The sequence below is a fragment of the Macaca fascicularis genome, chromosome 8, assembly GCF_037993035.2.
Source record: "Macaca fascicularis isolate 582-1 chromosome 8, T2T-MFA8v1.1".
Classification (NCBI taxonomy): Eukaryota; Metazoa; Chordata; class Mammalia; order Primates; family Cercopithecidae; genus Macaca; species Macaca fascicularis.
In genome coordinates this window covers 153,998,058-154,025,560 of record NC_088382.1, presented here as the reverse complement: position 1 = coordinate 154,025,560, position 27,503 = coordinate 153,998,058, and the positions used below count along the sequence as shown (strand labels likewise).

General features: G+C 63.3%; 4 protein-coding genes and 1 long non-coding RNA gene across 32 annotated transcripts in view; 3 read left to right on the top strand and 2 right to left on the bottom strand.

The window, feature by feature from the left end:
• Nucleotides 1-887: 887 nt before the first annotated feature.
• LOC123575296 (uncharacterized) lies at nt 888-6,708 on the bottom strand. Of its 3 annotated transcripts, none has more exons than XR_012416816.1 (3): nt 6,493-6,708; nt 2,296-2,394; nt 1,265-1,321 (listed from the first exon to the last, which is right to left on the bottom strand). It is a non-coding gene; the product is annotated as an uncharacterized lncRNA (long non-coding RNA). The 3 variants fall into 3 exon arrangements; XR_012416815.1 differs by lacking the exon at nt 6,493-6,708 and adding an exon at nt 2,606-2,746; XR_006700571.3 differs by lacking the exon at nt 6,493-6,708 and having other exon boundaries at nt 888-1,321; nt 2,296-2,474.
• On the top strand, nt 5,622-11,474 carry SCRT1 (scratch family transcriptional repressor 1). Its single transcript, XM_045398902.3, has 2 exons — nt 5,622-6,021; nt 7,946-11,474. Exons 1-2 carry the CDS (start codon nt 5,907-5,909, stop codon nt 8,875-8,877), a joined length of 1,047 nt encoding a protein of 348 aa, XP_045254837.2. The 5' UTR covers nt 5,622-5,906; the 3' UTR covers nt 8,878-11,474.
• A 3,274-nt stretch (nt 11,475-14,748) lies between these two features.
• On the top strand, nt 14,749-26,990 carry DGAT1 (diacylglycerol O-acyltransferase 1). Of its 4 annotated transcripts, XM_073999784.1 has the most exons (18): nt 14,749-15,163; nt 15,573-15,679; nt 20,216-20,303; nt 22,526-22,566; nt 22,674-22,759; nt 22,843-22,895; nt 23,024-23,129; nt 23,228-23,329; nt 23,421-23,495; nt 23,573-23,676; nt 23,767-23,805; nt 23,877-23,918; nt 24,001-24,045; nt 24,143-24,255; nt 24,336-24,401; nt 24,482-24,569; nt 24,675-24,737; nt 24,876-26,990. In XM_073999784.1, exons 3-18 carry the CDS (start codon nt 20,298-20,300, stop codon nt 25,029-25,031), a joined length of 1,185 nt encoding a protein of 394 aa, XP_073855885.1. In that variant the 5' UTR covers nt 14,749-15,163; nt 15,573-15,679; nt 20,216-20,297; the 3' UTR covers nt 25,032-26,990. The 4 variants fall into 4 exon arrangements, with proteins under 4 accessions (XP_073855885.1, XP_005564399.3, XP_073855887.1 ...); XM_005564342.5 differs by lacking the exon at nt 15,573-15,679; XM_073999786.1 differs by lacking the exon at nt 22,526-22,566.
• Nucleotides 26,024-26,645, top strand: LOC107130717 (uncharacterized; the record flags this gene model as incomplete). The annotated part of the gene is given in 3 exon segments (XM_065519861.2): nt 26,024-26,200; nt 26,203-26,604; nt 26,607-26,645. Coding segments are annotated over 3 exon segments (618 nt in total), but the record flags the coding sequence as incomplete, so codon positions are not given.
• Nucleotides 26,848-27,503, bottom strand: part of HSF1 (heat shock transcription factor 1) — a 27,417-nt gene continuing 26,761 nt past the window's right edge. For all 23 annotated transcript variants that reach the window (XR_012416800.1, XR_012416801.1, XR_012416799.1 and 20 more), the window contains one exon: nt 26,848-27,458. Coding sequence is in view for 11 of the 23 variants with exons in the window: in XM_045398893.2 (XP_045254828.1) it covers nt 27,253-27,458 (206 nt within the window). In the remaining 12 variants the exon portion in view is untranslated. The remainder of the gene's footprint in view (nt 27,459-27,503) is intronic.

Sequence of the window (27,503 nt, the reverse complement as noted above, 5' to 3'; positions counted from 1 at the left end):
GTGGTGTGGTTTCAGCTCACAACCTCAGCCACTCGGGTTCAAACGATTCTCCTGCCTCAGCCTTCCAAGTAGCTGGGATTACAGGCGCTTGACACCACGCCTGGCTAATTTTTTTGTATTTTTAGTAGAGACGGGGTTTCTTCATGTTGGCCAGGCTGGTCTCGAACCCCTGACCTCAAGTGATCCGCCCGCCTCGGCCTCCCAAAGTGCTGAGATTACAGGCGTGAGCCACCATGCCCAGTCAATTTTTGTATTTTTAGTAGAGACAGAATTTCACCACGTTGGCCAGGCTGGTCTCAAACTCCTGACTTCAAGTGATCGCCCACGTTGCCCTCCCAAAGTGTTGGGATTACAGGTGTGAGCCACTGCGGCCCGCCAAAGATGGCGTTTTGTGATGTGATGTCTGGGATTTGCTTCAAAATGATGAGGGAGTCGGGAAGGAAGCAGGATGCCCATAGGCTGGTCTTTTTTTTTTTTCAGACGGAGTCTCGCTTTGTCGCCCAGGCTGGAGTGCAGTGGTGCGATCTCGGCTCACTGCAAGCTCTGCCTCCTGGGTTCACGCCATTCTCCTGCCTCAGCCTCCAGAGTAGCTAGGACTACAGGCGCCCACCACCGCATCCGGCTAATTTTTTTTGTATTTTTAGTAGAGAACAGGGTTTCTTCGTGTTAGCCAGGATGGTCTCAATCTCCTGACCTCGTGATCCACCTACCTCAGGCTCCTAAAGTGCTGGGATTACAGGTGTGAGCCACCGCGCCCGGCCACCCATAGGCTGGTCTTTAGTGAAGGTGCTTGTTGGGCAAGAGGGGAACTTGCATTAACTGGCTCTCTGCACATCTGTGCATATTTGATATTTTCTGTAATAAAACAAGAAAAAAACTCTGAAATCTGCGTTTTGTCCTTTAATTTGCATGTCTTTATTATTATTTTATTATTATTTTTATTTTTACAGAGTCTTGCTCTGTTTCCCAGGCTGGAGTGCAATGGAGTGCAATGGTGCAATCTCAGCTCATTGGAACTTCTGCCTCCCAGGTTCAAGCGATTCTCCTGCTTCGGCCTCCCGAGTAGCTGGGATTACAGGCATGTGCGCCACCACGCCCAGCTAATTCTTCTATTTTTAGTAGAGAAAGGGTTTCACCACTTTGGCCAGGCTGGTCTTGAACTCCTGACCTCAAGTGATCCACCCGCTTTGGCCTCCCAAAGTGCTGGGATGACAGAAGAGCCACTGCAGCCAGCCAGCATGTCTTTGATTCCTAATAAGGCCTCTTATTTCTTCTGTAGTCAATCACCTGCTAACCCCTTTGGAGTCTCAGCATCTTTGTTCTGTAAAAAGTTCATTTATACCAGTTATTTCTTTTGACAATCAGAATATTAACTTGTTATGTTTTTTGTTTTTTTTTGTTTTTGTTTTTGGGACAGAGTCTTGCTCTGTCACCCAGGCTGGAGTGCAGTGGCCAGATCTCAGCTCACTGCAAGCTCCGCCTCCCGGGTTCACACCATTCTCCTGCCTCAGCCTCCCGAGTAGCTGGGACTACAGGAGCCCGCCACCTCGCCCGGCTAGTTTTTTGTGTTTTTTTAGTAGAGACGGGGTTTCACCGGGTTAGCCAGGATGGTCTCGATCTCCTGACCTCGTGATCTGCCCGCCTCGGCCTCCCAAAGTGCTGGGATTACAGGCTTGAGCCACCGCGCCAGGCCTCTGCTTCTGTTTTTCAGACACACATTTACAGTTGTGTTGTGCAGCAACCTTGCTCTTGTGGCTCCTCCAAAGCTCCTGCCCCAGCAGGGACAAGTCTGCCCTTGGGCTTTTCTGGGCCACTCCTCATGCCTTTGTCCCCATGCCTCCCCCACAACCCTGCCAGAACCATTTTGGAATACAGATCCCCCCTCATCCTAAAACCCTCCCCAGGGGCTCTGTCCCCAGCGACCCTGCATCCTCCCTGCTGAGGGCCCTCCTTCCATGCTGTCCCTCCCCACAGCCCTCTCTGGGGGCTGCTTTCTCTATCTCCCAAACAATCCTGTTCTCCTGGCTGAGGCCTGCAGACCCCAATTCCCTCCTCTCCTTGAGCATCCCAGCTGGAGCACATGTCATCGGCCACCAACCACCCAGCAGCAGCTCTCACTGTGGCTTCGACCCTGCCCATCACTGCCCGAATTCCTGGTGGTCTAATGTTCTTGTGGATGAACTGCTGCAGACTGCCTGTCCCCTCCAAGCCTTGACCTCTTCTCCAAGTCAATGTCCTCATCTTCTAACCAATTGTGCTCCATCACCACCAGTAACTGCACCCCATACCTCTCACCTCCATTCAACACCGCATTCTCTGCCCATCATTTCCGTCCAGCAGGGTGGACCCTCGGATCTGGGCTGTCCACTGATTTCCTGGGTTGGAGCCTCAATACTGCAAGGGTGGGTGAGAAAGCAACTGCAGGATCTGAGGGTGGGCACACCAGGGGTTCTGGCTTTGCTAAGGATGGGGTGCTGGAGACAAAAGAGTGGGGACACCTGACCCTTATGGTTGACGTTTCCACAACATGGGGCCTGGGAGGGGCAGGGAGAGGTGCGGCCAGCAGCAGAGGGCACAGAGGGTTCAGAGCCAACACTGCACCCACCTGAAGGGACAAGGGGCAGAACTGGGGCTTGCATCAGGGCGGCAGGAAGAGACTCCCCAAGAGGGGCTCTGCAGAGAGTGGCTAGGGGTACCAGGACTTTAATTGGCTGCAGGACCTCTCCTCTCCTGCAACAGAGCCTCCCAAGGCCGCAGCTCTCAGTAGGAGACTCGGGGAGGCCTCCCATGCAGGAGGACTGACACTTTTCCAGAGCGTGAGAATCGTCCACTGTCCTCCTCCAGCCTCTCCTAGCTGGGGCCCAGGACTGGGGCACCACAGCGACCTCCTGATGCTGGGGGTGAGGGGGAAGGGGGAGTCAGGATGTTTGGGGGGGCGGGGTGAGGAAGCCCAAGTAATTGCGCTCGGGTCGCATGTGCGCTCCGCACCCGGGTCGGTTCAGACTGATGGCCAAGGCCTGGACCCAGCTGTCCCTCCCCGCCAGGGGTCCCGGGAGGCTGCGGGCTCCACCTGAGCTGGGGCAAGGGCTGCCTCAATGGTTCCCGCGGGAGCGCCTGGCCGCGGGACACATGTGTCCCGCTCTGATGCCTCTTCCGTCAAGGGGGCTGGGGGCAAAGGGGGGAGGAGTTTGACAGAGAGAGGCAGGTATGTGCACAGAGGCAGGAGTGGAAGGGGCTGAGAGGGTGGATAGAGGGACAGGGAAAAGGGGTGAGAGCCGGACGACAGGAATGGCGCGGGGAGAAGGGATGAAGTGGGAGGAGTAGAGGAGAGAAACAGGGATGGGGGTACAGGCAGACGAATGGAAGAATGGGGGAAGGGGACAGAGCTGGGGGTCGGAGGGCCCGGAGTGTGGGGACAGAGAGGCAAGAATACTAGGACGTGCGGAGGAGGCCAGGGATGGAGTCGAAGGACAGAGTTGAGGGCAGGGACAGGGTCCAGGAGAAGGCGGTGAGAGCTGGGTGATGAGGGGATCGCGCCTGACACGTCCTGCCGGCGCCCCGAGGGTGTGCCGGGTAATTAGGCCTCGGTCCAGATGGCCCCCCAGTCCAGCAATCAAAATGTTAATTGGCCCCGCGCCTCCGGCTGTGCCTTGGCCCGGCCCCCCCTGGGAGGGAGCCAGGACCCGCGCGGCTCGGCTGAGGGGGATCCCGCCCCTGCCCCCACCGCGAGCCTAGCCGGCTGCCGCTCAGCTATAAGGGGGCGGCCGCTCCCCGCCCCCACCCCTCGGGAGTGCCTGCCACGCAAGATGAATGTCCCGCCGCTGCCGGGGCGGCTGGCACAAAGCGGGTCCGTGGTCTCCACCGCACCCCCCGCGCGGGCGGGCCGGGTCACACCCACCCGGGCTCAGCGCTGGGCAGGGCGGCCGGGGGCGGGGCGCTGAGCTCAGCAAGTGCAGCGCGCCCCCGCAGGCCGTCTTCCCCCGGGCCAGCCCGCCGCGCGCTCCCAGCCGCTGTCCGCGGGTCCGCCCCGCGCAAGGTCACTGCGCGCCGCAACGAGCGCGCTCCAGTATCGCACGCGCTCCGGGCACACCCGCGCCGGGACGCTCCCCAGGGCCGCCCCCGCGACCTTGGTCCCCAGCGGCAGCGGGGCGTGCGGGAGCGCGCTCGGAGCCCGTAGACCCGGACCACCGGGCGGGGCGGGTGAGGGGACAATGGCGGCGCTAGGCCCTAACTGGGGACATAGGCACCCGCGCGCGGCCATTGTGCGGCCCGGAACCCCGGAGCCCCCGCTCCCGGCGCCCCGCCATTGGCCGCTGAGCCTGACGTCATGGGGGCTGCAAACTCTGGGCGGGCGGCCGAGGGAAGGGTTATCCGCCTGGTTGCGGGGCTGCCGTGGGGAGCTGCAGCCGAGCGGAAGGGCGGAAAACCCCCAAAGCAGCAGAATTTCTGGAGCAGGGTCGTGGCAGCCCCTCTCCAGCTCCACTCCGGCTCGCAGCGACGCCGCTGCGCCGCACACCCGCCCAGGGGGAGAGAGGCGGGGGCGGGGAGGCCCCTCCAGCCGGCACGGGGTCAGCCGGGGTGACCGAGCGGCGGGAGCCACTGCGGCACAGGGCGCGCGCTGCGCTTTCGCTGCCTCAGCACTCGCTCCTTCGGCTCCCGCCTCCCCCGCCCGCCCCCGCAGATCCCGCGCCCCAGGCCCCGAGCGAGGCCGGCGGGACGGGGGTCCGCCCTGCGTTCCTCCTCAGAAGACCCCGAGTCCGGGGCGCGTGGGTCCCAGGCCTGGCTCCATTTCTCCCCACACGCCCGACAATGCTGCTGGCCGCCGGGCCGCGGTTTCCTGAGCCGCGCGGGGGAATTCCTCACACGCGCAGGCTGAGGCATCCCCGGGACCCCTCCCAGGAGACCCAGGCCGGGGATCGGCCCTGCGCAGCCATTTCCGCCGGCCTCTCCCCCACCTCTCTCCCCCTCCCCCAGCTCCTGGGTTTTAAAAGCCAGAGGCTGGGCCGGGCCGCAGGCAGACGCGGCTGCGGGCTCTGGAGGCCGGGCCCAGGAGCAGTCCGAGCGCCGAGCCCCGCCCCCGGAGCCCCTGTCCCTCCCTCCCTCCCTCCCTCGGCCCGCCCTCCCTGCGCACCCCTCCCCCCAGGACCCCCGCCCCCCGCCCGCCGCCGCCGCCGCCGCCGCCGCCGCCGTCGCCACTGCCGCTCGCTCCGGCTGCAGAACAATAAAGCAAGCCTCCCAGAGACCCCCGCCGAGGACCCCTGCCCGGCGGCCAAACCCCCGCGGACCGCCCCTCTCCGCCCGTGCCGGTTGAGCGCGCCCGGGCGCTGGCCGCGGTGCTGCCCAGGCCGGCGCTGGCCGCGGTGCTGAAGCTGCCGGCGCTGCTGCTGCCGCCGCGTTCTCCGGGCCCGGCGCCGCCGCCCCCGGGGGCATGGGGGGCCGCTGACTGAGGCTCCGCCGCGGCGGCGGGAGGGGGGGAGGGGAAGGGGGCCACGGAGCCGGGCCAGCCCTGCACCCACTCGCAGCCTCCAGGCCCGGGACGGAGCCGCTCCCCCCCTCTCCGCCCCCCCAGCCTCCTCCCCCGCCTGTCCAGGGGCGGCACTGCGGGCTGGGAAGCCGGGACCAGAGGAGGGAAGGAAGGAAGAGGAGAGGAGAGGAGAAGAGAGAAGGAAGGAAGGAAGGATTGAAGGAAGGATTGAAGGAAGGAGGAAGAAGAGGGATCCGAAGGGGCAACGGAGGAGACGCAGGGCAGCAAGGAGAGAGGACACTACTCGCGCGGCAGCATCCAAAGGCCAGAGTGGGGACCCGCGCTGCCTCCGCCGCTCCTCGGATGGTGACGGGGCCCTGCCGCCGCAGCCCCCCCAAGCCCCGGCTCCGCAGGCCCACAGCGCCGGAGCCCCGCAGGAATCATGCCCAGGTCCTTCCTGGTCAAGAAGGTCAAACTTGACGCGTTCTCTTCGGCCGACCTGGAGAGCGCCTACGGACGCGCCCGCAGCGACCTCGGCGCGCCACTGCACGATAAAGGTGAGCGCTGGTCTGAGACCGGGGCGCGGGGCCTGGGGCTTTGCTGGAAGCGGTGAAGGACCAGAGTGTGGGGGCGGAGGGCAGGGCCCGGGGAAACAGACTGAAGGGAACCAGAAAGGGCAAGAGTCTGTGGCTGGAGCCTGGACAGTAGAGGGGAGGAAGGGGAAAGCAGAGGCCAAGGCTGGGCAGGGAGAGTGTCGACGCTGGACAGAGGGTGGGGAAGAGGGGGAACTGAGGTACTCGAACGCACACATGGACCCACACCCTGACCCATGCTGGGACAGACAGAGCCGCATGGACGCTGCCATGACGGGACCCAGCCATGCCGGCACACACAGACCTACACTCAGAGACCAGGGCCGCCTTGCCACCCTCTCCTCTTCCTTGGCTGCACCAGGACACCTGCTAGGGTTAGCTGGGGAATGCAGGGAGCTCCAGGGAGTAGGCAGGGGGTCCAACTGGGCCGCCCACCTGTCAGAGCAGAAGGACCAGCAGAGGCAGCAGCAGTCTCTTCCCTGAAGCCTGGGTCAGGGAGAGGAAGCAGGGAGGCGGCTGTGAGCAAGGGAGCCCAAGGTGTGGGAGGCAGGGGGAGGCTCTTTGTGTAAGGGTGCCCAAGTTCAAGGACAACTGTCAGCATGCAAGAGAGGGGTCGGGAGTGCCAGCAGCGTGGGGTGGCAGAGCAAGTGTGACCTGCAGGAGTGTGAGCCTGTGTGGGTCCATGTGACTGTGTGTGGCCATGTGACCGTGTGCGCTTGTGTGTGACCCTGTGTGTGTGTGTGCTCGCCTGTGTGCCACTACATGGGACCATGTGACTCCGAGGCCGTTGTGCACCATGTGACTGAGAGTGTGTCCGGGGTGACTGCATGTGTGACCCTGCGTGAGTGAGGAGGTGGTGAGTTCGGCAGATCAGTGTGCATCCCACCCTGTGATGGCACACAAGGGCTGATGATGCTGGGAGACTGGGTGTAGCCCTGAAGGAGCCAGAGCATCGCGAGGGGCGTGCATTTGTGACTTTGAGGTTATGAGATCCATCTTGGGCCTAGGGAGCAACTGCAGCTACCGGTATAAGTGATGCTGCCCTCCTCCAGCTCGTCCCTGTGAAGGTGGACGCCCTGGCCCTCTCTGCACCATTCAGGGGCTTGGGAAGGCCCTGAAAGGGGTTAGGGTGTGAGCAGGAGAGGGCAGTGTTGAACAGTGGAGGACCCAAGGGTGCAGGATGGTGAGAGGGAGTTGGGGGCAGAAGCAGAGTGCACGGAGGAGCAGCAAAGGCAGGGTCAAGTCCAGTGGGTAGCAGGAGAGCTGAGGTGCTGGTGAGGCCGGAGGAACTGGAGGAGGGAGACGTCTTCAGGTTCCTCCAACAACTAGACGGCCAGAGAGGGTCAACATCAAAATGGAGCGCACGTTCTGCAGGCCAGGAGGAGAGCCGGCCAGGACCCTGGAGAGGCGGGACCGACGGGGTCCCTGGGCCGGCGGTCCTGGCTTTGTGCGCCGCGGGTCTGCAGTGTGTTGCATAATCAGGGAAAACTGCTGAAGTGGGGAGAACCCGAGGGGGAGGGGAGAGAGGATGGGAGAGAAGGGAGAGGGAAGCGCCGCCCCTCCCCCCTGACCTTGAGGCTCCGTGGAAGGGGGGCAGCCGCGCCCGAAGACGCGCCTCTCTCCTCCTCTCCGCGAGGGTGGGGCGGCGGGGGCGGAGCCTGGCCCGGCCCTGTCTCATCCTCTCCTCCCCTCTCTTCCCCTCCCTGCTGTCTCCATCCTCCCTGCCCCGCGGTCCCTCGGCCCCCTCTCCTTTGTCCTCCTCCCTGTTCGCCTCTCTCCCGGACCTGGGTCTCCCGGTCCGCTTCTGCTGTCTCCCGCGCCCCACCCCCTGTGTGTGTCCTGCCGCCGCACCATTCCCCTCCTGCTGTCCGTCCGCCTCGGCCCGCAGGGTACCTCAGCGACTACGTGGGGCCCTCGTCCGTCTACGATGGCGACGCCGAGGCTGCGCTGCTCAAAGGGCCGTCGCCGGAGCCCATGTACGCAGCAGCCGTGCGTGGAGAGCTGGGTCCGGCGGCTGCAGGGTCAGCGCCGCCACCCACCCCGCGCCCGGAGCTGGCCACCGCTGCGGGCGGCTACATCAACGGTGACGCGGCCGTCAGCGAGGGCTATGCGGCAGACGCCTTCTTCATCACCGACGGGCGCTCGCGGCGTAAGGCTTCCAATGCCAGCTCTGCCGCCGCTCCCTCCACAGCCTCGGCGGCGGCCCCCGACGGCGACGCCGGAGGCGGGGGCGGGGCGGGCGGGCGCAGCTTGGGATCCGGGCCGGGGGGCCGGGGCGGCACGCGCGCGGGGGCAGGCACCGAGGCGCGCGCAGGGCCAGGGGCCGCAGGTGCTGGCGGCCGGCACGCGTGCGGCGAGTGCGGCAAAACATACGCCACGTCGTCGAACCTGAGCCGCCACAAGCAGACGCACCGCAGCCTGGACAGCCAGCTGGCGCGGCGCTGCCCGACGTGCGGCAAGGTGTACGTGTCCATGCCGGCCATGGCCATGCACCTGCTCACGCACGACCTGCGCCACAAGTGCGGCGTGTGCGGCAAAGCCTTCTCTCGGCCCTGGCTGCTTCAGGGCCACATGCGCTCGCACACCGGCGAGAAACCCTTCGGCTGCGCGCACTGCGGCAAGGCCTTCGCCGACCGCTCCAACCTGCGCGCGCACATGCAGACGCATTCGGCCTTCAAGCACTTCCAGTGCAAGCGCTGCAAGAAGAGCTTCGCGCTCAAGTCCTATCTCAACAAGCACTACGAGTCGGCCTGCTTCAAGGGCGGCGCCGGCGGCCCCGCGGCTCCTGCGCCGCCACAGCTCAGCCCTGTGCAGGCCTAGGGCGGCGGGGCCTCCCCCAGCCAGGTCGGCTCTCAGCAATACGGCCCCCCAGGGAAGTCTTCGCTGGCGTCCGGGTGGAGGGGCCGGAGGGCGGGCCCCTCCTCACAGCAATAGGGGGAGGGGGGCCCGGTCCCACCCCGCCCCGCCCGCCAGGGGCCTTGCCGGCCCTTTCAAGCAATAGGGTCCCGAGGGGAGACCCACCCCGAGCCCCCTCCCCTCCCCTCCAGGGTGCCCCCGGCTTTCTCCCAGCAATAGGGTCGACGAGACCTAGAACCGAACCTCATCTCCGAGTTGGGTCTCTGAAGACGGGGGTGAAGTGAGGTAGGGAGCGCCCTCCTTCTCCCGCCTCTGCGCCCCTGGATCGCGTCGCAGGGACTCAGGTCTTCCCCACCCCTTCCCAAGCCTTCTAGCGCCAGGCCTGCGGCCCAGACGTCCAGGGAGCCGGCCCCTCCCCAGCAGCAGGCCGGGGCGGAGCAGGAGCGGGCGCGCCTGCAGGGACGCCCCTGGCTCGCGGTCTTCGCGGAACTCCCGGGTGTGTTAGACGCGTTGGGGGTCGGGGAGAGGGGCGGACGGCGGCACCCCCTCCCTCGGGTTGCTTCTGGGGCCTCAGTCGGAGCCGCCCTCCTACCCTCGCCTCGCATCCTCTGCCAAATCCGAATTCTTCCAGCCCAGCTTCCCGGGCTCTGTCCTCCATATCGAATAATAATGACACATATCGAATCGCATGGACTTATCCGACCTCCTCAGACCCCGCTTCCGCCCTGCCCCGGGCCCCCACACCCCCGTACCCCGGGCATTCGTGTTGGAGGACGGATTCCCGGGGCCGGCAGGCAGGCCTGGGCGCTGCCCTCTACACACCTCTGTCTTCGCTTTGCGGGTAAAGCCCCCTGGGGGGGTTGCGGACGCGTCGGGTTTCTTTCTTTCTGTATTTGTACGTTTTATTTATGAACGGATTGCACTCGGGTCAGGGAGGGGGCGCTGAACCCCCATCTTGCCCGCCGACGCCGGGGGCTTGGAATGTCCGGGATTACTTTCCACGCCCCGAGGCCCGCCCCTAGCTGGGAGCCTCTAGGGAGCCTCAGGCCCCGCCTCTCCGAGGCAGGCCCCTCCCCTGAGACCCAGGCCCCGCCCCCACTCGGTTGCCAACTTTCGCCCGTCTATGCCAAAGCCTCGGCGGCGACCCTGCCCCAAGGGCCCGCCCCATTGGCCGCCGCCTTTGTGACGTCACTGCATGCAGCCCCACCCCCTCCTCCCGACCCTACGCGGGGCTGCCCGCTCCCCCTCCCTCTTAGGTAGTCCGTTGCCGACTATAGAGCAATAATGCGCACTGCATGCGAAGCTGCCGCCGCCTCTAGAGTTACTGAGAATCAGGTATCCCCTCACCCTACCCACCCCATAGGCCCCTAGATCAGGGACGCTGCGCGGAGCCGGCCGCGCAGACTTTCTCCCCACCCCTCCCCGACCCCCACGGCAGAGCCCGGCGGCTGTAATGGTTCCATGGGCGGGGGTGGGGTGGTTGCACCCAAGACCCCTCCTTCAGTCATTAATCATTCTCTGACCGTTCATTGAGCACCTACTATGTGCCAGGCCAATTGCTGAGTCCGCCAGGAATGCAGCCAGCTACTGGGAGGTGTGTTTGCAGGACAGGGGTCCAACCGGCTTGGGTGGGCCAGGGAAGAATGGCAGATGCAGAGAGACCAGGTCCCTAGGCTCAGATGCCCCCCACACTCCTCCCCACCTCAACCAGTCCCTGCTGGGCACAACTGGGCTCTACCTTTGACTTAGCCTTTTGGCTCCAGCCGAGGGGAACAGATCCAGGGCTCCTGGGCCCCCACACAGGTGGCCACTTCTCTGATCCTCTGGCAAACACACATCTGCCATGTCCAGCCAGGGGCAGAGCCATGGCTGGAGAAGAATGTGCCAGCTGTAGCCTATGGTGTGGCCAGCCTCACCCCCAGCAGCAAGCGTGGCTGCCTCCGCAGGGATGACCCGCCGCTCTGCATAGCAGTGCCCACATCCAAATACCCTACACAACCAGGCGTGGTGCCTGCACAGCTCCCAAGCTGGGGCCTGCCCACCTGTGCCGCATGCACACGCACACACAGGCGCCCCCATCCCACCCCACCCCATACTCCTGTCTACCTACCTAAGGAGAAAGCTGGAGGGCTGTGGGCCCATCAGGGTCTCCTGCTTCCCCCTACACCCCACCGCCGTGGAAAGCCATGGGCCCCCTCCCGCCCCCATAACTAAGCAGCACAATAACCGACTTAGCGAATTCAGGTAGAAGGAACGTTTAGGTAGCACCTATTTTGTACTGATTCTACAAGTAGGGCCCGAGGTGCGGGGGCCCTCGGGTGGGGGCTGCGGCCGCCGGCCCGCCCGCCCCCACCCCCGCCTGCGCCCCGCCGCCTTGTACATATTCCCACCCGGAATAGGCCGGGATTTTTACTCGGGCCGTGCCCCTCTTCCGCCCCCATTTGGGGCCAGGCCGGCCGGACAGACGGACGGACGGACAGACCTCCTTCCTAAGCACAATAGCACCAGCTCCCCGGAGCGCCGCACCTCCACAAGGAGAATAAATGCCACTCTTGATAGAATCCGGAGTGTCGGGCTGATGTGTCCTGGGCTGGGCACGCTGTTGGGGTGCTTGGGAGGGCCTTCCCAGTCTGGCAGCACCTCAGAGGCTGGTGCTGCAAGGGTCAGGCTGAGGCTTTTCGTAAGAGGGCCCTCTTCTTCCACTGGGGAGGGCAGGCTTGGCAGGCCCAACCACAGGAGCATCAGGTCTGAAGGCAAAGTAGTTGGCATTTCCCCTGGGGTAGGTGGATCTGCTCTGCACCAGGAACAAGAGCACTATGGAGCTCCAGTCTAAAGTCAGGCCCAGCCCACGGCTGGACAGAGTAGGGAGGGTAGGTACAGTAGGAGCTGTCGTTCCCCGGCCTGGGTGCCGTCACTTTTCTCTCCCTGAAGTTTTATGCTGTGATGGAAGGCCTGACAGCCACCTCAAGCCCTCTGAGATGCTGTTGCAGGAAATGGGGACAGTGGAGAGTTCGAGGTCTGGCCCTTTTCCTGTGGCCTGCTGCCCACATTCTGACCCCCAGGCTTCCTAGATGTGCTCCCCCAGTGTCTGAGGAGGCCTCCATGGATAGCTGCGTTGGACCAGTTCTAGGGAGGAGGTGCCCAGGGGAAGAGAGGCTTCTGCAACCATCGCCCAAGGGCTCTAGACAGAATGAGTAGTGGAGGAGATAAGAGACAGGGACCCTTTGCCCAACAATGGCCCCTGGTAACCAGGTAGGCAGGCATGAGCTGAGAGGCCCAAAGTCTTCAGACACATACATTCAAACCAGGTCAGTCCTAGGTCCAAGGCCAGCAAAGCTGCCCACACCCTGGCAGGGACAGGGGACAGACCTGCCCAGACTCCCTTGGGATGGAGAGCAGGGGAACCAGGTCTGCAGCATGTCATGGCCTGTGTGCCTGGCACTTGGAGGGGCTGTGGTACAGGTGGGTGCTCTCTTTGGGTCATGGCAGGCAGCAATGGCGGGGAGGAAGGTTCCTAGCCTCACTCTTTCTGAAGGACTCCAACAGTGAGTGGCTGTTTCTACTTCTCCAGGATTCTGATGCATAGAGCGGGTGGAAGGATGGAGGTGGCCTCCCTGTGGCCTGGGATGAGCTCTCCCGGGTACCTCCCAGCCACGGATACAACTTTCCCTTCTGAATGAGTGGCATGGGCCACAAATCACAGCTACTGCCCCGCCCTGCCCCCACCCCTGGTGGCAAAGCCCTTCCTTAATGGTGTGTCCACAGCCAGTGCTTTCCCGTTGGCTCCAAGCCTGGCTCTGCTCACCAGGCCCGACCCATCCTTCCTGGTGGTCCAGTCCACCCTCCCATTGTCTTTCTCCTGTGGCCACTTGCCAGCTTTGAGTTGGGATGCCACCACAGGTTGAGCCGTTATCTCCTCTGCCTAGCATGAGGCACTCTGTGGCCAGGTCCAGACCTCTCTGAGCTTGGTGTCAGTCCATACTCAGATAGGTCTGGGCCTGCCTGGCCACAGAGTGTGTCTGCCAGTGACTGCAGTCAATAGATGAATGTTCTGGGAGACTGGGTAGGAGATGGGGCTGGTCCTGACTGACCAAGACCCATGTGTGAGGGGCTCTTGGGCCCAGTGAGGGGGGCCCCACTCAGCAAGCTACACAAAGGGCATCTGCCAGGTAGCTCCAGCCTGCCTGATATCTGGCTGGCAGCAACCCACAGTGGCCTGTGGTGACAGAACATGTCACCAGGGGGGAAACCAAGGGGGCAGCCCTGTTGACCACTGTTGGTGGAGCTGGTGGAACAGGATGGAGCTCAGAGGGGAGACTGTGACCAGTCCACAGGAGAGGACCCCACCTCAGGAGAAGCACCTGTTTGCCCCTGCTCACCCCAGAGGACTGGAGGTGTTTCTAGAGTCGGAGTCCTCAGTGAACCCTGGCATCCTGAGATCCAGGATGTTCTCACTCCATGCCCTGTGCAATATGCACACCAAGCCAAGGTGGGCCGCACCTGTGGCTGTTGCAGTTGAGTAGTTGCTTCATTTAACATACAAGGTGGCTGGACCGGTGGCTCATATCTGTAATCCCAGCACCTTCAGAGGCTGAGGTGGGAGGATTGCTTGAGGCCAGGAATTCAAGACCAGCCTGGGCAGAATAGTGAGACCCCAGTCTTTAGAAAAAATAACAGCAGGCGGGGCATGGTGGCTTGCACTTGTAATCCCAGCACTTTGGGAGGCCGAGGTGGGCGGATCATGAGGTCAGGAGATGGAGACCAGCCTGGCCAACATGGTGAAAGCCGTCTCTACTAAAAACACAAAAATTAGCTGGGTGTGGTGGCACGCACCTGTAGTCCCAGCTACTCGGGAGGCTGAGGCAGGAGAATCGCTTGAATCCGTGAGGTGGAGATTGCAGGGAGGTGAGATCGCGCTACTGCACTCCAGCCTGGCGACACAGCGAGACTCTGTCTCAAAAAAAGAAAAAAGAAAAAATAACAACAAACAACAACAGGGCGGTTGCACAGGCTGTGCAAATGCACAGAAGCCTCTTGAGTCCCGGCAATCCAGCGCCCCAGACTCCTGACATCCTGGAGAGGCTGGCCCAGGTTGGAAACTGGGAGGCCCTGAGAGTTGAGGGAAGTGGAGCTCCTTGTGGAGGGAGTGGGTGGGCCGAGGAGACACCACTAAGGGGCCTGCGTCCTCGCCCTCGCCCTCCTCTCGCCGGGCTCTGCAGGCGGGGAGGTGGAGAGCCTGGGAGTCTCGTGCAAGGCAGGCGTCCTGGTGACGCAGGGCCTGGTGCACTTCTCCAGCTTGGTCTTCTGACCTGGCCCTTGTCTGTCGTCCCCTAAGGTGAAGAAAAGCAGGTTCCTGCCGGGGTAACCAGAGGGCTCGCGGAGCACAAGCGCGCCAGGGACGTTACCGTAATCTGCGCGCGCGGAAACCAACGCGCTGGGTGACCGGCGACGCGAGCCGCCGCGGACACGGGCCTGGGCAGCTGGACCGTGGCGCACTAGGCGCTTCCTAAATGATTGCCCCGAGCGAGTCGCTGAGACCCCGTGTGTACACAAGTGGGACGAGGGGCGGGAGCACAGCGGCCAGGAAGCCGGGGCCCGGCGCACCCCCGGACAGGACCCCGGGACCACGCGGGGGCGATGCGAGGTCCGTTCCCGCTGCACGCACTTGCAGCCTGCAGCCCCGGCCCAGCGAGCGACTACGGCTCCCAGGGTGCTCTGCGCCGGCGCGCCCGCGGCGACTACGGCTCCCAGGGTGCTCTGCTCTCCGTTAGCCTCTCCAGGCCCCGCCTCAGTCGGCCGCGGACTACAAATGGACGTGAGAGGCGGCCGCCCGTTAGTTAGCGGCTCCGGAGCGACGCGGCCGCGATCCTTGAGGCCTACGGGCACGACGCGGGCGGGTGGAACGCGCCGGTGGAGCGGGCACCCGGGCTACGGCGGCCGGCAGGGGGCGGCGGCGGCCGTTGCCGAAGGTCCGGAGGTGGGGCCGCGGGCCTCGGGCGCTGCGAACCCGGCGGGCCTAAGCTTTGCCGCGGGCTGAGGCCATGGGCGACCGCGGCGGCGCGGGCGGCTCTCGGCGCCGGAGGACAGGGTCGCGGCCCTCGAGCCACGGCGGCGGCGGGCCTGCGGCGGCGGAAGAGGAGGTGCGGGACGCTGCTGCGGGCCCCGACATGGGAGCCGCAGGGGACGCGCCAGCTCCGGCCCCCAGCAAGGACGCAGACGACGGCGTGGCTAGCGGCCACTGGGAGCTGAGGTAGCGAAGCGCCGGACCCCCTAACCTCTGACCCAGGGCCCCGCGACTCTCCGGGGTTGGCCGAAGCGCGAGCTCCGAGTCCGAGAACATGGGCCCTGGGCTAAGGGGGGACCGGTGTGCCCTGTGGGCTCTGTGGGGAAACTGAGGCTTGGGGGGAGAGTCACCTGACAAGGTCACTGGGTAGGGGCTCCGGAGCTGGCCTTGGCCAGGCAGAGGGGAGCCGGCAGGGGTCCCGCGTTCAGATCCTCTTGGGTCTGTGCATCCTCAGGGGCTCCGGAGGAGCTTTTCGAGGGGCGGGCTGGTGGGGTCCCCGCCCTGGACAGTGTCCCCTTATCTGGAAGGAGTCAGATGAGATCTGGGCAGTTTGTGGTGATGGGTCCTTCTTGGTGCTCTGAGCGGTGCCTTGCAGGTAGGAGAGACTCCCGGAGGAGGGCTGGCCTGCCAGGGAGGGGCCAGCGGGAGCCCAGGCCTGTCCGAGGACGGGGGAATCAGCAGCTGCCCCGGACAAGGGACAGTGTAAGAGGCATTCTTGTCCTTGCAGACCCTCCTGAGAGTGGCTCCGTGGCCCCTTCATTTCTCCAGTGGTTAGGCTGGCCTGGAGCACTGCTGATGTTGCCAGAACCAGTGTCTGCTGTAGGGACAGAGAGTTGGGTTCTGTGTTGGGACTTCCACCCTCCAGGTGGGGGGTGGGGTATTGGGGTGGTGGACATACCCGTAGGCGGGTACCCGGCTCAGCTGATGACTGACAGAGAGCGGTGGAGGGAGAGAACCATGGCCCATGGGAAGGACTTGGCCAGCCTGGGCATTGGCTTCCTCCTCTAAGCTGGCCTTGAGCAATCCCCTTGCCACCCTCCATCCCCCCTTGATGGCCTTTACCCTGGCCCAGGGATCCTCAGGGGCTTTGATTTAGAGGGCAGCTGAGGGCCTAGAGGTTATCAAGGTAGAAGTGGGCTGATTTTGGACATTTAGTTGGCAATGATTTGCTCTCTCAGTGAACAAGAACAGAGCTTTCCTTCACTGGGCACCATGGGGAGGGGACTGGGGTAGGGCAGGCACTGTCGTGGCCCTCAGGGTGCTCAGTTCATCTGGGAGATAAGATAACCTCAGCTAGAGGCAGGCATGGAGCAGTGTGGACAAAGGTCAGGCATGGAGGCCATGAAGGCGCTGTGGGGAGGAGGGTGGCCCTCCTGAGAGGGGTGCTTGCCTGCTGTGGGTCTGGGGTGCTGATGAGGGAGGCTGGCCTAGGCACCTCCTGCCTGAAAAGGAGGTGTGGCTCCTGGAGTTACCCTCTCTCTAGGAGGCAGGGGGGATGGCTACATGACCTGTGGAGGATGTGGGAATTGAGATCTTTTTTTCTTTTTTTTTTTTTTGAGACAAGTTTCGCTCTTGTTGCCCAGGCTGGAGTGCAGTGGCACAGTCTTGGCTCACTTCAACCTCCGCCTCCCAGGTTCAAGAGATTCTCCTGCCTCAGCCTCCCTAGTAGCTGGGATTGCAGGCATATGCCACCACACCCAGCTAATTTTGTATTTTTAGTAGAGGCGGGGTTTCTCCATGTTGGTCAGGCTGGTCTAGAACTCCTGAACTCAGGTGATCCACCTGCCTTGACCTCCCACAGTGCTGGGATTACAGGTGTGAGCCACCGCGCCCAGCGGGGAATTGAGTTTTTTTAAGTGTGAGATGAGGGTAGTCCCAGCTTTGGGCCAAGCTGCCATCTGGGGGTAGATAGGGGAGAGTAGTCACCTTCCTGCTTTGCAAACCAGCGAGGCTTTCCTGTGCTTCTGCTGGTGTGGGATGGGTGCAGAGCTCGTGGGAGAGGCCTGGTGAGTCCCTGTCCCTGCCATTGAGGTCGTCTCTCCTTGGGAAGAGGGGCAGTAGATGGCAGAGGTGAGGCCTTCCTGGGAGGCTGAGACCAAAAGTCCATCTGCTTCTGTGTCTCCAGGACTTGCAGGCCATGTGTGCTTGTCCCTCAGACCTGGGGACGCAGCAGGGCTTGGGGCCCCACTGGCTGTGGCCACTGGACTCTTCTCCCTGCTCTCTGGGTCAGGCCTTGCTCTGCCTGCCCTCCTGGGACTTGGCCTCTAGCGCACCCCCTTGTCAGCCTCACAGCCTCCCCTCCCTCCCGCTTCCTGCAGCTCTTGGCCCAGCCCAGCCTTTCCTCTCTGCCACTTCCTCATTACTCCTTGAGCTCGGGGCCTCCTCCCCTCACGGACACTTCCTGCTCACCTAGGGCTGGGCTCTGGGTGTGAGCTCCTTTCTTCCGGCCCCGTGGCAAGGTGAGGCTATGAGGCAGGCAGGAGAGGGCACCCCTTTCTGCTCTGCCTGTGGCTCACTCCTGCCAGGCTCTTTGCACACACCCAGCAGCCCTCTGCTCACAGGCACCCCAGTCAGGCCCTTCCGGTTTCTGGCTTCTCCCAGGGTGTTTTGTCCCTGAGGTGTCCTCTCTGACTCTCCCTTCCTCTCTCCAGCAGGGTCTGCGAGGTGCAGGGAGCCTGCCCCAACCATCTTGAACCCAGGCCCAGCCCAGAGGCCAGAGGGAAGGAGGCGGCAGCTGGGAGCAGAGCTGGACTCTGCCCCCTCCTCATTCTGTTTGGCCCTGGAGCTGCACTGTGTGGGCCCCAAGTGTGGGACTCACTGGGACCTGTGCCTTTGGACACACTTTGAACCTGGAGGCAGGGTGGCGGGTGGGCATATGCCAAGGTCTCACTGTTGCTGTGAGACTGAGAGGATCCTGTTGGCTGGGTGGGCCTGGGGCTGCAGGAGGGAGGGCAGGCTGCTCCGAGTCTTCTTGGACTAGGGAGTGGGTGCAGGGACAGCTGGAAGGTGCAGAGGCTTGGGCAGGCCCTCCAGTAGGAAAGAGGGTGGACAAAGGTGCTGTGGGCACAGGGGCAGATCCCGCCTCCCCATGCCGCTCCATGCAGCCTGCCTGCCCTCTAGCCCACTTGCCCCTGGCCGCACTGGCTGCTTGGAGCTCTGTGGGCACTGGTGGACTGGGGCTTCCTGCTCATGGGGGCCTGTGAGGGGTAGGGGTAGCGCAGTGGGGGTGCTGCCTCCTGGTAGGGCTGGTCAGGCCTGTGAAGGGCCTGAGGCAAGGGCATGGCTGGGTTAAGGAAGGCCTTGGAAGCCTGTCGAGGGGCCCCTGAGAAAGCTTGTATAGGATTGTCTGCAGTGAGTTTTGGGAAGCACCACCCTTTTCCGACTCCTGTTTTCATCTTGGAGATGGGCACGGATAAAGCCAGCATGGTGTCCTTGGTGGCTCAAAGGGGGCAGGGGTCACACTGTTGTGAAACAGCTGTGGTTGGTAGGTTGTGGTGCAAGAAGGCCAACCCTGAGGCTTGGGATTGTTCTGCTGAAAACAAATGGGCTTGAACTTTGGGAAGAGGGGGCAGTGGAGAGGCCCAGTCCAGCAGACAGCTCAGAGAGGCTGCTGGGCAGCTGGGCCTCGTGCCCCTGTTCCTGTCTTGGTGCTGGGGCTCTTGCGGCATCCACACCCAGCCTCCTGGTTGTGGGCAGGCAATGAGTGGAGTAGGCTGGGGAGATGAGCCAAGGGCCATGGTCAGTTGGGAAGGCAGCTGCCAACTTGGGGAGGGGGTAGGAGGGAGGCTCAGGTGGAGACCACAGCCTCACTGCATGGCCCAAGATGGACCTGGTAGGTGGACGCAGGACGCTCAGGCTGGAGCTGGGAGAAGCAGGGGCTGGGGTGGAGCTGCCTGCCCCTGTGTTCTAGTCTAAATGGGCAGAGGGAAAGGTGTGATCATCCTCCCTGCCTGGGGGTTTTGTGAAACAGTGTAGACTTGTCAGGAACCGTGTAGGTGTAGATTGGGCAGGTGTTGCACCAACCTTGGTCTTGGGGGGCAAAGGTTGGGCTTGTTGGCATTGCCTCTTGGCCTCCCTGGCCCTTTGCCTCCTGGGCAGGGCCGTCTGACTGTCAACCCCAATCCTAGCTAGCTTGCCTTGGGCACCCTGAGGGCATCTGCCTCACGGGGCTCCTGCCATCACTCTCAGGCCCACTCTCCCTGCCTAGGGGCTCTGAGGGACAAATGTGTATGTGGGAGGGAAAGGGAGATCTGGCCTCTCCTCTTACAAAATTGAGGACTTGGTCAATGCTGTGTGTGGTTTCTTGGTGTTACGGCAGCTGGGAGGTGAGGCGGGCCTGCAGCTAGTGTATGTGAGCCAGCACTGCTTCCTAGGACGTGTGGGGCCTGGCCAAGCTCCTGCTATCCTTGTCCTAGCTATATGGCAGTCCCTCTGTTGGGCTGGGTGCCCTCTTCCACCTGTGTGGTATGCTGAGGACCACAGGCAGGGTCTGCCTGTGCCCCTCCGGCACTGGTTGGGAGATCATGGGTGGGCACCCGCCTCTGTTGGAAGCCTCTTGGCCAGCAATCACCTAGCCCTGGGTGGGTTCCTTTCAGCCCCCTCAGCCTGGGCTGGAACACATCACAAACAAGTGGATGCTACACCAGCACATGAGGGCTGGATCCCTGCCTCTGGGAAGGTGCATGTCAGGCTGGTGTGTGGCTGGCGCTTGGCCTACCTTTGCCAGTTTGAGCCTGCACGTCCAAGTGTGGGGGACCCCTTGGCTCCCGGGTGCTGGAATGGGCCCACTGAATAGGGTGGACTCAACCCTCACCACTTGGTCCCCGCAGTGCTGGGCGGTGCCCCCTGGTCCATCCCCAGGTGGGACCCTGCTTGTGGCCCCAGTGCTAGTCCACAGCCAGAGTGCGTGGCAGTGGCCAGAGGCCTCTGGAGAGTGAGACCTGGAGTGTCCAAGCTCCATGTAGGTCCAGTCCAGGCAGGGCCAGCTGAGCTTGCTTCTCCTGACTCTGACGTGCTCTTCCCACTGCTTGGAGGTGCAGGCTCTGGGGGTCCTGAGAGCTTTGCCCACTGTAGGTCTTGAGGCCACAGTGTGGCTCTGCCTGGTTTCTCCTCCTGGTTGTGAATAGGGAGTGGGGCCTGAGGGCAGACGAGGAGGCTGGGGTGGGGGCCTGGATCCTGCGAGGGCGGCCCTGCCCTGCTGGTGTCCACTCAGCGGGTGCTTGTGTTGTGCTCTGTCAGGTGCCATCGCCTGCAGGATTCTTTGTTCAGCTCTGACAGTGGCTTCAACAACTACCGTGGCATCCTGAACTGGTGTGTGGTGATGCTGGTGAGTGGGACATGGTGTTGGGAGCAGGTCTAGGTCTAGGTGGGGCTCTGCCCCAGGTAGGCCTTTGCCTGGGAACAGGCTTTGCCACCCAGGGTGTCGGGGCTGGAGCCCCTGTGGACTGGGGTGTGTGGAGCAGGCTGCACCTCCATGTGGCCACCAGCACTGGACTGTTGGGGAGGGGAGTGGCAGTAGCTGCCCCTGCTGTGGTCACTTGGGCGCCCGTGCACCATATACTTGCGGCTCCCCATTGGATCCCAGGAGGGCCCTGCAGATGTGGTGTGGGCGTGGGGAGGCCGAGCAGTGCCTGGCTGGAGCCTGTGTGTTGTGAGCTGGGTCTGAGGGGTGCAGGGCCTCCATGGAGGGCAGGGTGGAGCGGTCTTGCCCTAGGCTGGTGGGAGAGTGGACTGCATGCTCTGTGGACACAAGGCCTCTCTGGCAGGGGATGTGAGAAGAACTTCCTGTGCTATGCCACATGGCCTGCGTGGGTATGGAACCGTGCAGGCCTGGCCACTACTCTGCAGTCCTCCTGGCCCCTTCCCTCAGCTGTGGGTCCTAGGAGCCCCCCAGGAAGGTGATTAGATGGAGCCCTGTGCCACGTCCAAGGCCTGATGCCTCTGGGTCTGCTTCCCACAGCCCCACCCCAGAAGTAGTTGGAATCTAGGGCTCAAAGGGGCACCCACAGGGCAGGTCAGGGGCAAGGGCTGTCTGGGTCCAGCCTCCCCCACTCAGGGCTGATGTGGCTTGAGGCCTTTGACCTTCACCCAGGCGTGTCTGTCTCTGGCCTTGGGTGCTGCTCCTGTGGCTAACCACGTGGAAGGGGCTGCACATCCACACCCCCACTGCCCATAGTCCTGGGAGGTTCCCTGGGGGTGGCCAGCTGTGGAGGCCCACGAGGCCTGGTGGCTGAGAAGCTGGCCAGGCAGGAGGACAGTGGGCCCAGCGCCAGCCCAGCACTCAGGAGACGCAGCCCATTCCTGGCCCAGGCTGGGCCTTGTGTAGCCCAGGCAGCACTGTGTGTTCTCCCCAATCTCTTGGGCCTGCCTGGCCCTTTGGTCCAGCCCTGAAGCCTTTTCCCTGCTTTGGCTCCCCCATGACCCCCAGCCCCGGGCATGTGTCCCGCTCTGGGCTGCCTGTTGCATTCCCTCTGTGGCCTGGGCTTGGAGATGGGTACCGCCCATTGGCAGCTTTGGCACCTGCCTACTGTCAGCCCTCAGGAGAGGCCAGTGACAGTGTGGGCCACATGTGTCCGTGCAGAAGGCCTGTGTGTCAGCCCTGCAACTGAGGGAGGCGGGGCAGTGGCCCTTGTCTCTCTGAAGCAGTCTCCTCTCATGAAGCCTTCCCTGACCACCCAGGCAAGAGACCCTCAGTGTTTCCTTGCCAGCGACCCTTTTCCCCAGCACCAGTTCACCACCGCGTGAGGCCTGAGCTCTGGGTGGTAAGCCAGGTCTGTGGCATTGGGGCCCAGCTCATGGAGGTGTTGGTAGTGCTTGTAAGATGAAGGAAGAGGTTCCTGTCCTTGCAGAGGGAGACCAAGCACCCAGCTCCAGGCTAGTCCCAGGAGCCTTTTCCCATGGGGGCTCAGTCCTGGGAAGTTGCTTTGGAGCCAAGTGTCGAAGGCTTGGAGGGCTGCAGGAAGCAGAAGAGGTAGGAGGGGCACAAGCCCTGGGAAGCACTCCAGGCCCAGCCCCCCTTGCCACACAGCTGGGCACTGCTCCTGCAGAGAAAGGGTAGGCAACTCCCTCCCTTCAGCCTGGGCCACCAGTAGGGACTGGTTCCTTAGGGCTCAGCTGTGGGCAGGCCTCCCTGGGCAGGCCTGTATTCTGGGGCTGTCTCTCTGGTGTGGTTGGCTGTGGGAGCCTTGGGTCCCTCACTGGCTTGGCTCAGCAGGAGGGATGTGAGCAGCTCAGCAGCTGGTCTTTCTGCTCCTGAAGGCCCAGGCGTCTGACAGGGTTGGTTGGTCTTGCTGGCTGTTCCCTCCATGCGGGCCCTTCTGGTGTGATGGGGACAGGGAGGGACTTCCCCTTGCCCAGCACTGGTGTTGGCTGAGGTGGGTGCTGAGTCTCGGAGAGTGGCATGGAGACCAGACAGGGCTGGGTCTGCAAGCCTGAGGCTGCCACCCTGAGCTCAGGCTGGGGACGTGCCCAGAGGTGTTGGGAGGATCTGGGGTGAGTGCCCTGTGGCCAGGACTAAAGGGGCTGCACCCTCCTGTCCGTCCCTCGCAGATCTTGAGCAATGCCCGGTTATTTCTGGAGAACCTCATCAAGTGAGTGCCTTTGCCAGGTCCCACCCCTGCCCCACCCATGGCCTGTCCAGGCCCTGCCCCATAGCCCCACCTGCCACCCACTCAGGCCCCCATCCCTCCACTCCCAGGTATGGCATCCTGGTGGACCCCATCCAGGTGGTTTCTCTGTTCCTGAAGGATCCCTATAGCTGGCCCGCCCCGTGCCTGGTTATTGGTGAGCTGGGCTCTGAGGAGGGCCTTGGGTGGGAATCAGGCTGACGTGGCCTTGAACCTGTGCCTTGGTGCTTCTGTCCACAGCGGCCAATGTCTTTGCTGTGGCTGCGTTCCAGGTTGAGAAGCGCCTGGCGGTGGTAAGCAGTGCCCCTCACCTGTGTGCTTACCCTGCTGTGTGCGCTCCTGGGAGGAGCTGCTCCCGGGCCTGGCAGCCCCTCCCCCAGGCAATAGGAGCCCTGGTTGAGTACTCTGCCCCCCACTCCAGGGTGCCCTGACGGAGCAGGCGGGACTGCTGTTCCATGTGGCCAACCTGGCCACCATTCTGTGTTTCCCAGCGGCTGTGGTCTTACTGGTTGAGTCTATCACTCCAGGTGCGCCCCCATCCCACCCTGCCCAGCTGTCTTGGGCCAGCCACGGGCGTGGCCTCTGGCTGTGGCCCTGTGGAGGCCTGAGCCCACCTCTCCCACAGTGGGCTCCCTGCTGGCGCTGATGGTGCACACCATCCTCTTCCTCAAGCTCTTCTCCTACCGTGATGTCAACTTGTGGTGCCGCAGGGCCAGGGCCAAGGCTGGTAAGGGGCTGCTGGGGGCTGGGGCTGCCCGCTGGGGGGCTGGGCAGCAGCAGGGCCCCACTCCCCACCTCCCACTCTGCTGTGTTCGTAGCCTCTGCGGGGAAGAAAGCCAGCAGCGCCGCTGCCCCGCACACCGTGAGCTACCCGGACAACCTGACCTACCGCGGTGAGGACCTCTGTGGGGCTGAGGTGCGGGGCACAGGCCGGGTCTGTTCTGGAACCAATCCCCTATGCCCATTCCAGATCTCTATTACTTCCTCTTCGCCCCCACCTTGTGCTACGAGCTCAACTTTCCCCGCTCTCCCCGCATCCGGAAGCGCTTTCTGCTGCGACGGATCCTTGAGATGGTGAGGTTGGGGGCTGGGGGCGGCCACTGGAGGCTGGGGTCCTCCAGGCTCGCCAAGGCCTCAGCTGACTGCTCTCTGGTTCCCCCCTAGCTGTTCTTCACCCAGCTTCAGGTGGGGCTGATCCAGCAGGTAAGTGGGGTGGGGTGGGGTTCGGTGCAGCTGGGTGTGGCTGGGAGCTGACACGGTACCCTCCTTTGCAGTGGATGGTCCCCACCATCCAGAACTCCATGAAGCCCTTCAAGGTGAGCGGCCCAGGTGCTCCTGTGGCTGGGGTGGCTGGGGAGTGGCTGGGAGCACGGCTGGCTGAAGGGCTTGTGTCTGCAGGACATGGACTACTCACGCATCATCGAGCGCCTCCTGAAGCTGGCGGTGAGTGCGGACAGGTGGCGCGTGGGTGGGACAGGAGGGGATGGTGGCATGTGGGGGAAGGTTCTAGAACTTGGTGCCCACCCCCACCCCCTGCCAGGTCCCCAACCACCTCATCTGGCTCATCTTCTTCTATTGGCTCTTCCACTCCTGCATGAATGCCGTGGCTGAGCTCATGCAGTTTGGAGACCGGGAGTTCTACCGGGACTGGTGGTGAGTGTCCCTGGGGTGTCCCTGGGGGCTGGGATGGGCCATGGTGTGCTCTGATCCCCCTGTGGTCTCTTGGCCCCTAGGAACTCCGAGTCTGTCACCTACTTCTGGCAGAACTGGAACATCCCTGTGCACAAGTGGTGCATCAGGTAGGTGGGGGGTGTGTGTGTGTGTGAGATGTGGAACATGGCCGTGACCCTGAACCCCTTTCCACACTCCCCCTCTGCAGACACTTCTACAAGCCCATGCTTCGACGGGGCAGCAGCAGGTGGATGGCCAGGACAGGGGTGTTCCTGGCCTCGGCCTTCTTCCATGAGGTCAGTGCTCTGTGGGACGTCCTGCCTCATCCCTGGGCAGGGGTATGCCCACGGCAGGGATGGCTGGTTCCCCCTCCCTGACATCTTCTCTCCCTCCCACCTCAGTACCTGGTGAGCGTCCCTCTGCGAATGTTCCGCCTCTGGGCGTTCACAGGCATGATGGCTCAGGTGAGCGACCCCTACGTGGCCTCCTCACCCACTTACCCCCTGCCTGAGCCCTTGGGCTGACCCCCCCATGCCCAGGGACCCTGAAGCCCCCAGCCCTGTGGTCACCATGGCCGACTGACTTGGCCCCTCATTCCCCAGATCCCACTGGCCTGGTTCGTGGGCCGCTTTTTCCAGGGCAACTATGGCAACGCCGCTGTATGGCTGACGCTCATCATTGGACAGCCAATAGCCGTCCTCATGTACGTCCATGACTACTACGTGCTCAACTATGAGGCCCCGGTGGCAGGGGCCTGAGCTGCACCCAAGGGCCTGGCTTCTCACTGCCACCTCACCCCCGCTGCCAGAGTCCGCCTCTCCTCCTGGGCCTCGAGTGCTGGGGATGGGCCTGGCTGCACAGCACCCTCCTCCTGTCCCAGGGAGGCCTCTCTGCCCCTATGGGGCTCTGTCCTGCACCCCTCAGGGATGGCGACAGCAGGCCAGACACAGGCTGATGCCAGCTGGGAGTCTTGCTGACCCTGCCCCGGGTCCGAGGATGTCAATAAAGTGCTGTCCAGTGACCTCTTCAGCCTGCCAGGGGCCTGGTGGGAGGTATGGCCACACCCACAAGGGTGATTGCCAGAGCCATGTGGACAGCTGTTCCAGGGGCCAGGAGGCCTGACGTCCCCGGACCTGCTGGGGAGAAGCAGCTCCACTGCAACAGGGTGGGCATGGCCGGTAGGGGGAGTGCAAGGCCAGGCAGACACCCCCATTCCCCACACTCCCCTACCTAGAAAAGCTCAGCTCAGGCATCCTCTCCTGGTGCCACCCCTGCTGGGTGTGAGGGAATCAGCACTCTGGCTTGGTGCAGGATGCGCCTGCTTGCACCCACGGTGCCCAGCCTCAGCTCAGGAAGAGGTCGCCCTGTGTTTGTTGGAAGTGGGCTCCAGCCAGGGTGGCCCAGGGATGGACAGTCCACAGGGCCTTTCTGGTGTGGGTCTGGTGAGCCGAGGGGCTACAGTACACAATGGCTATGTCCATGGCTATTTGCCTTGGGGCAGGGCTCAGTTTGGCAGCCTCTCTCCTTCACTTGGAATCTGGTGTGCAGGTGGCTCTCAGCTGCCCTCCACGAGGTTGGGGCACCCTTGATCCCTAGGCCTGCCTTGCCCTCTGCTCTTCTGGCACCAGGCTGGGCAGTGCAGACAGTGCAGCCCCACAGCCTTCAGGACACCTTGTTTCCAGGCCCTGCAATCCACCAAGCTGGACAGATGGGGCACCCCTTGGTCACAGTGGGAGGTCAGGGGTAACCCCAGGGCCCTGCTGCTGCCTTACCTTGCTGGGGTGACTGCTTGATTAAAGATCCCAAGACTGGACCAGGCCCTGGTGCCCCCAGACCTGCAGCTATGGCCCAACAAGGCAGGTGTTTGAGAAGGCCCTGCACAGGGTCCCAGGACTGCACTGGGGGCCTCATCAGCAACCTGCTGGACTGTGGTGGTGTGGGGGGAGAGCGGGCTACCTTGGTGGTACCCTTCCTCTACCCCAGTGGGGGCTGGTGGGCCCTGAGGTGGAGGCATTTCCTTGGGCCCTGCTGAGGATGGTGGTAGTGGGTGGGCTCCTGGTAGGGGGACAGGTGTGGGTTCGATTCCTCCATCCCACATAGGCTCCTGTGCCTGTCCCCACCTGTTGGCCAATGGAGCTCAAGAACAAGCTGTTGCTGCCAGATAAAGAAGCAAAGCCTGCTCCACTGCCCACCCCAGGCCCCCTTCCCTTCCTCCACCAGGCTGAGTGGAAAACCCTGAAGCTATGGGACAGGCTTCTGTTGCCTGTGCCTACATAGGAGGGCGCTGGCTATGGCAGGAAGACAGTGTGCCTGCCCTGCATCCCCTGTCCCTGAGTGCAAACACCTTGGGAATGGGGTTCCTGGTGGTCTGACAACTAGAGACCTGCAGGGCCAGGGTGCCCACCCCGGTCTCTGGTCCTGCGGAGTTGGGCAGGCATGGGGCTAGCTGCAAGCGTCCGCCTTCCCCCAGGAGGCCACTGCAGCCCAGCCCTTCTGTGCCCTGGGCTCCTCCTCACTGCACCCCCATCCACCGTACTACCCTGGGACAGAGGATACACATGGGAGGCCACCGAATAGAGCCTGTCTGTTTATAGATCTCTGCCTGTCTTGTCCGTCCGTCCGTCCATCCACCTGTGTGTATATATCTGTATATCTCTATGGAACAGGGAATGGGACAGTTGTGTAAAAATCCAAAATACAATTCTGATTATGAACAACCTGCAGGGTCAGTCCAGGTGTGGCTACGAAGCCCCAACCAAACCACAGGACACGGGGTTGGGGGAAGGCAGACTGGGAGGCCGGGGTGACCCTCCTGACCAGAGGTGCTGCCCAGACCTGAGCCCCTGTTTGTCCTACTGGGGCTGTGGTGGCCAACCCACCAGTGCCCAGGACCTCGAGGCTGCCTCTCCTCCCCAAGGCCAGCCCTGCACTGGGGGTGGGGGTGGGCAGGCCACGGCTGGCCCAGCTCCTCCGGGGCATCTAGGAGACAGTGGGGTCCTTGGCTTTGGGAGGCTCTGAGCCTGTCAGCAGGGAGATGGTGGGGTCCTCTGCGAAGCCGTCCCCTTCGGAGAAGTAGGAGCCCTCCCCCAGCTCAAACAGCACCGGCAAGTCGCTGCTCCCGGTGTCCACGGAGCCGGGGTCGAGCAGGAACAGTGGCTGTGCTGTGTAGTGCACCAGCTGCTTCCCTGCGGGGGTAGGGGGTGTCAAGGCGGTGGGGGGTCAGGGGCAGA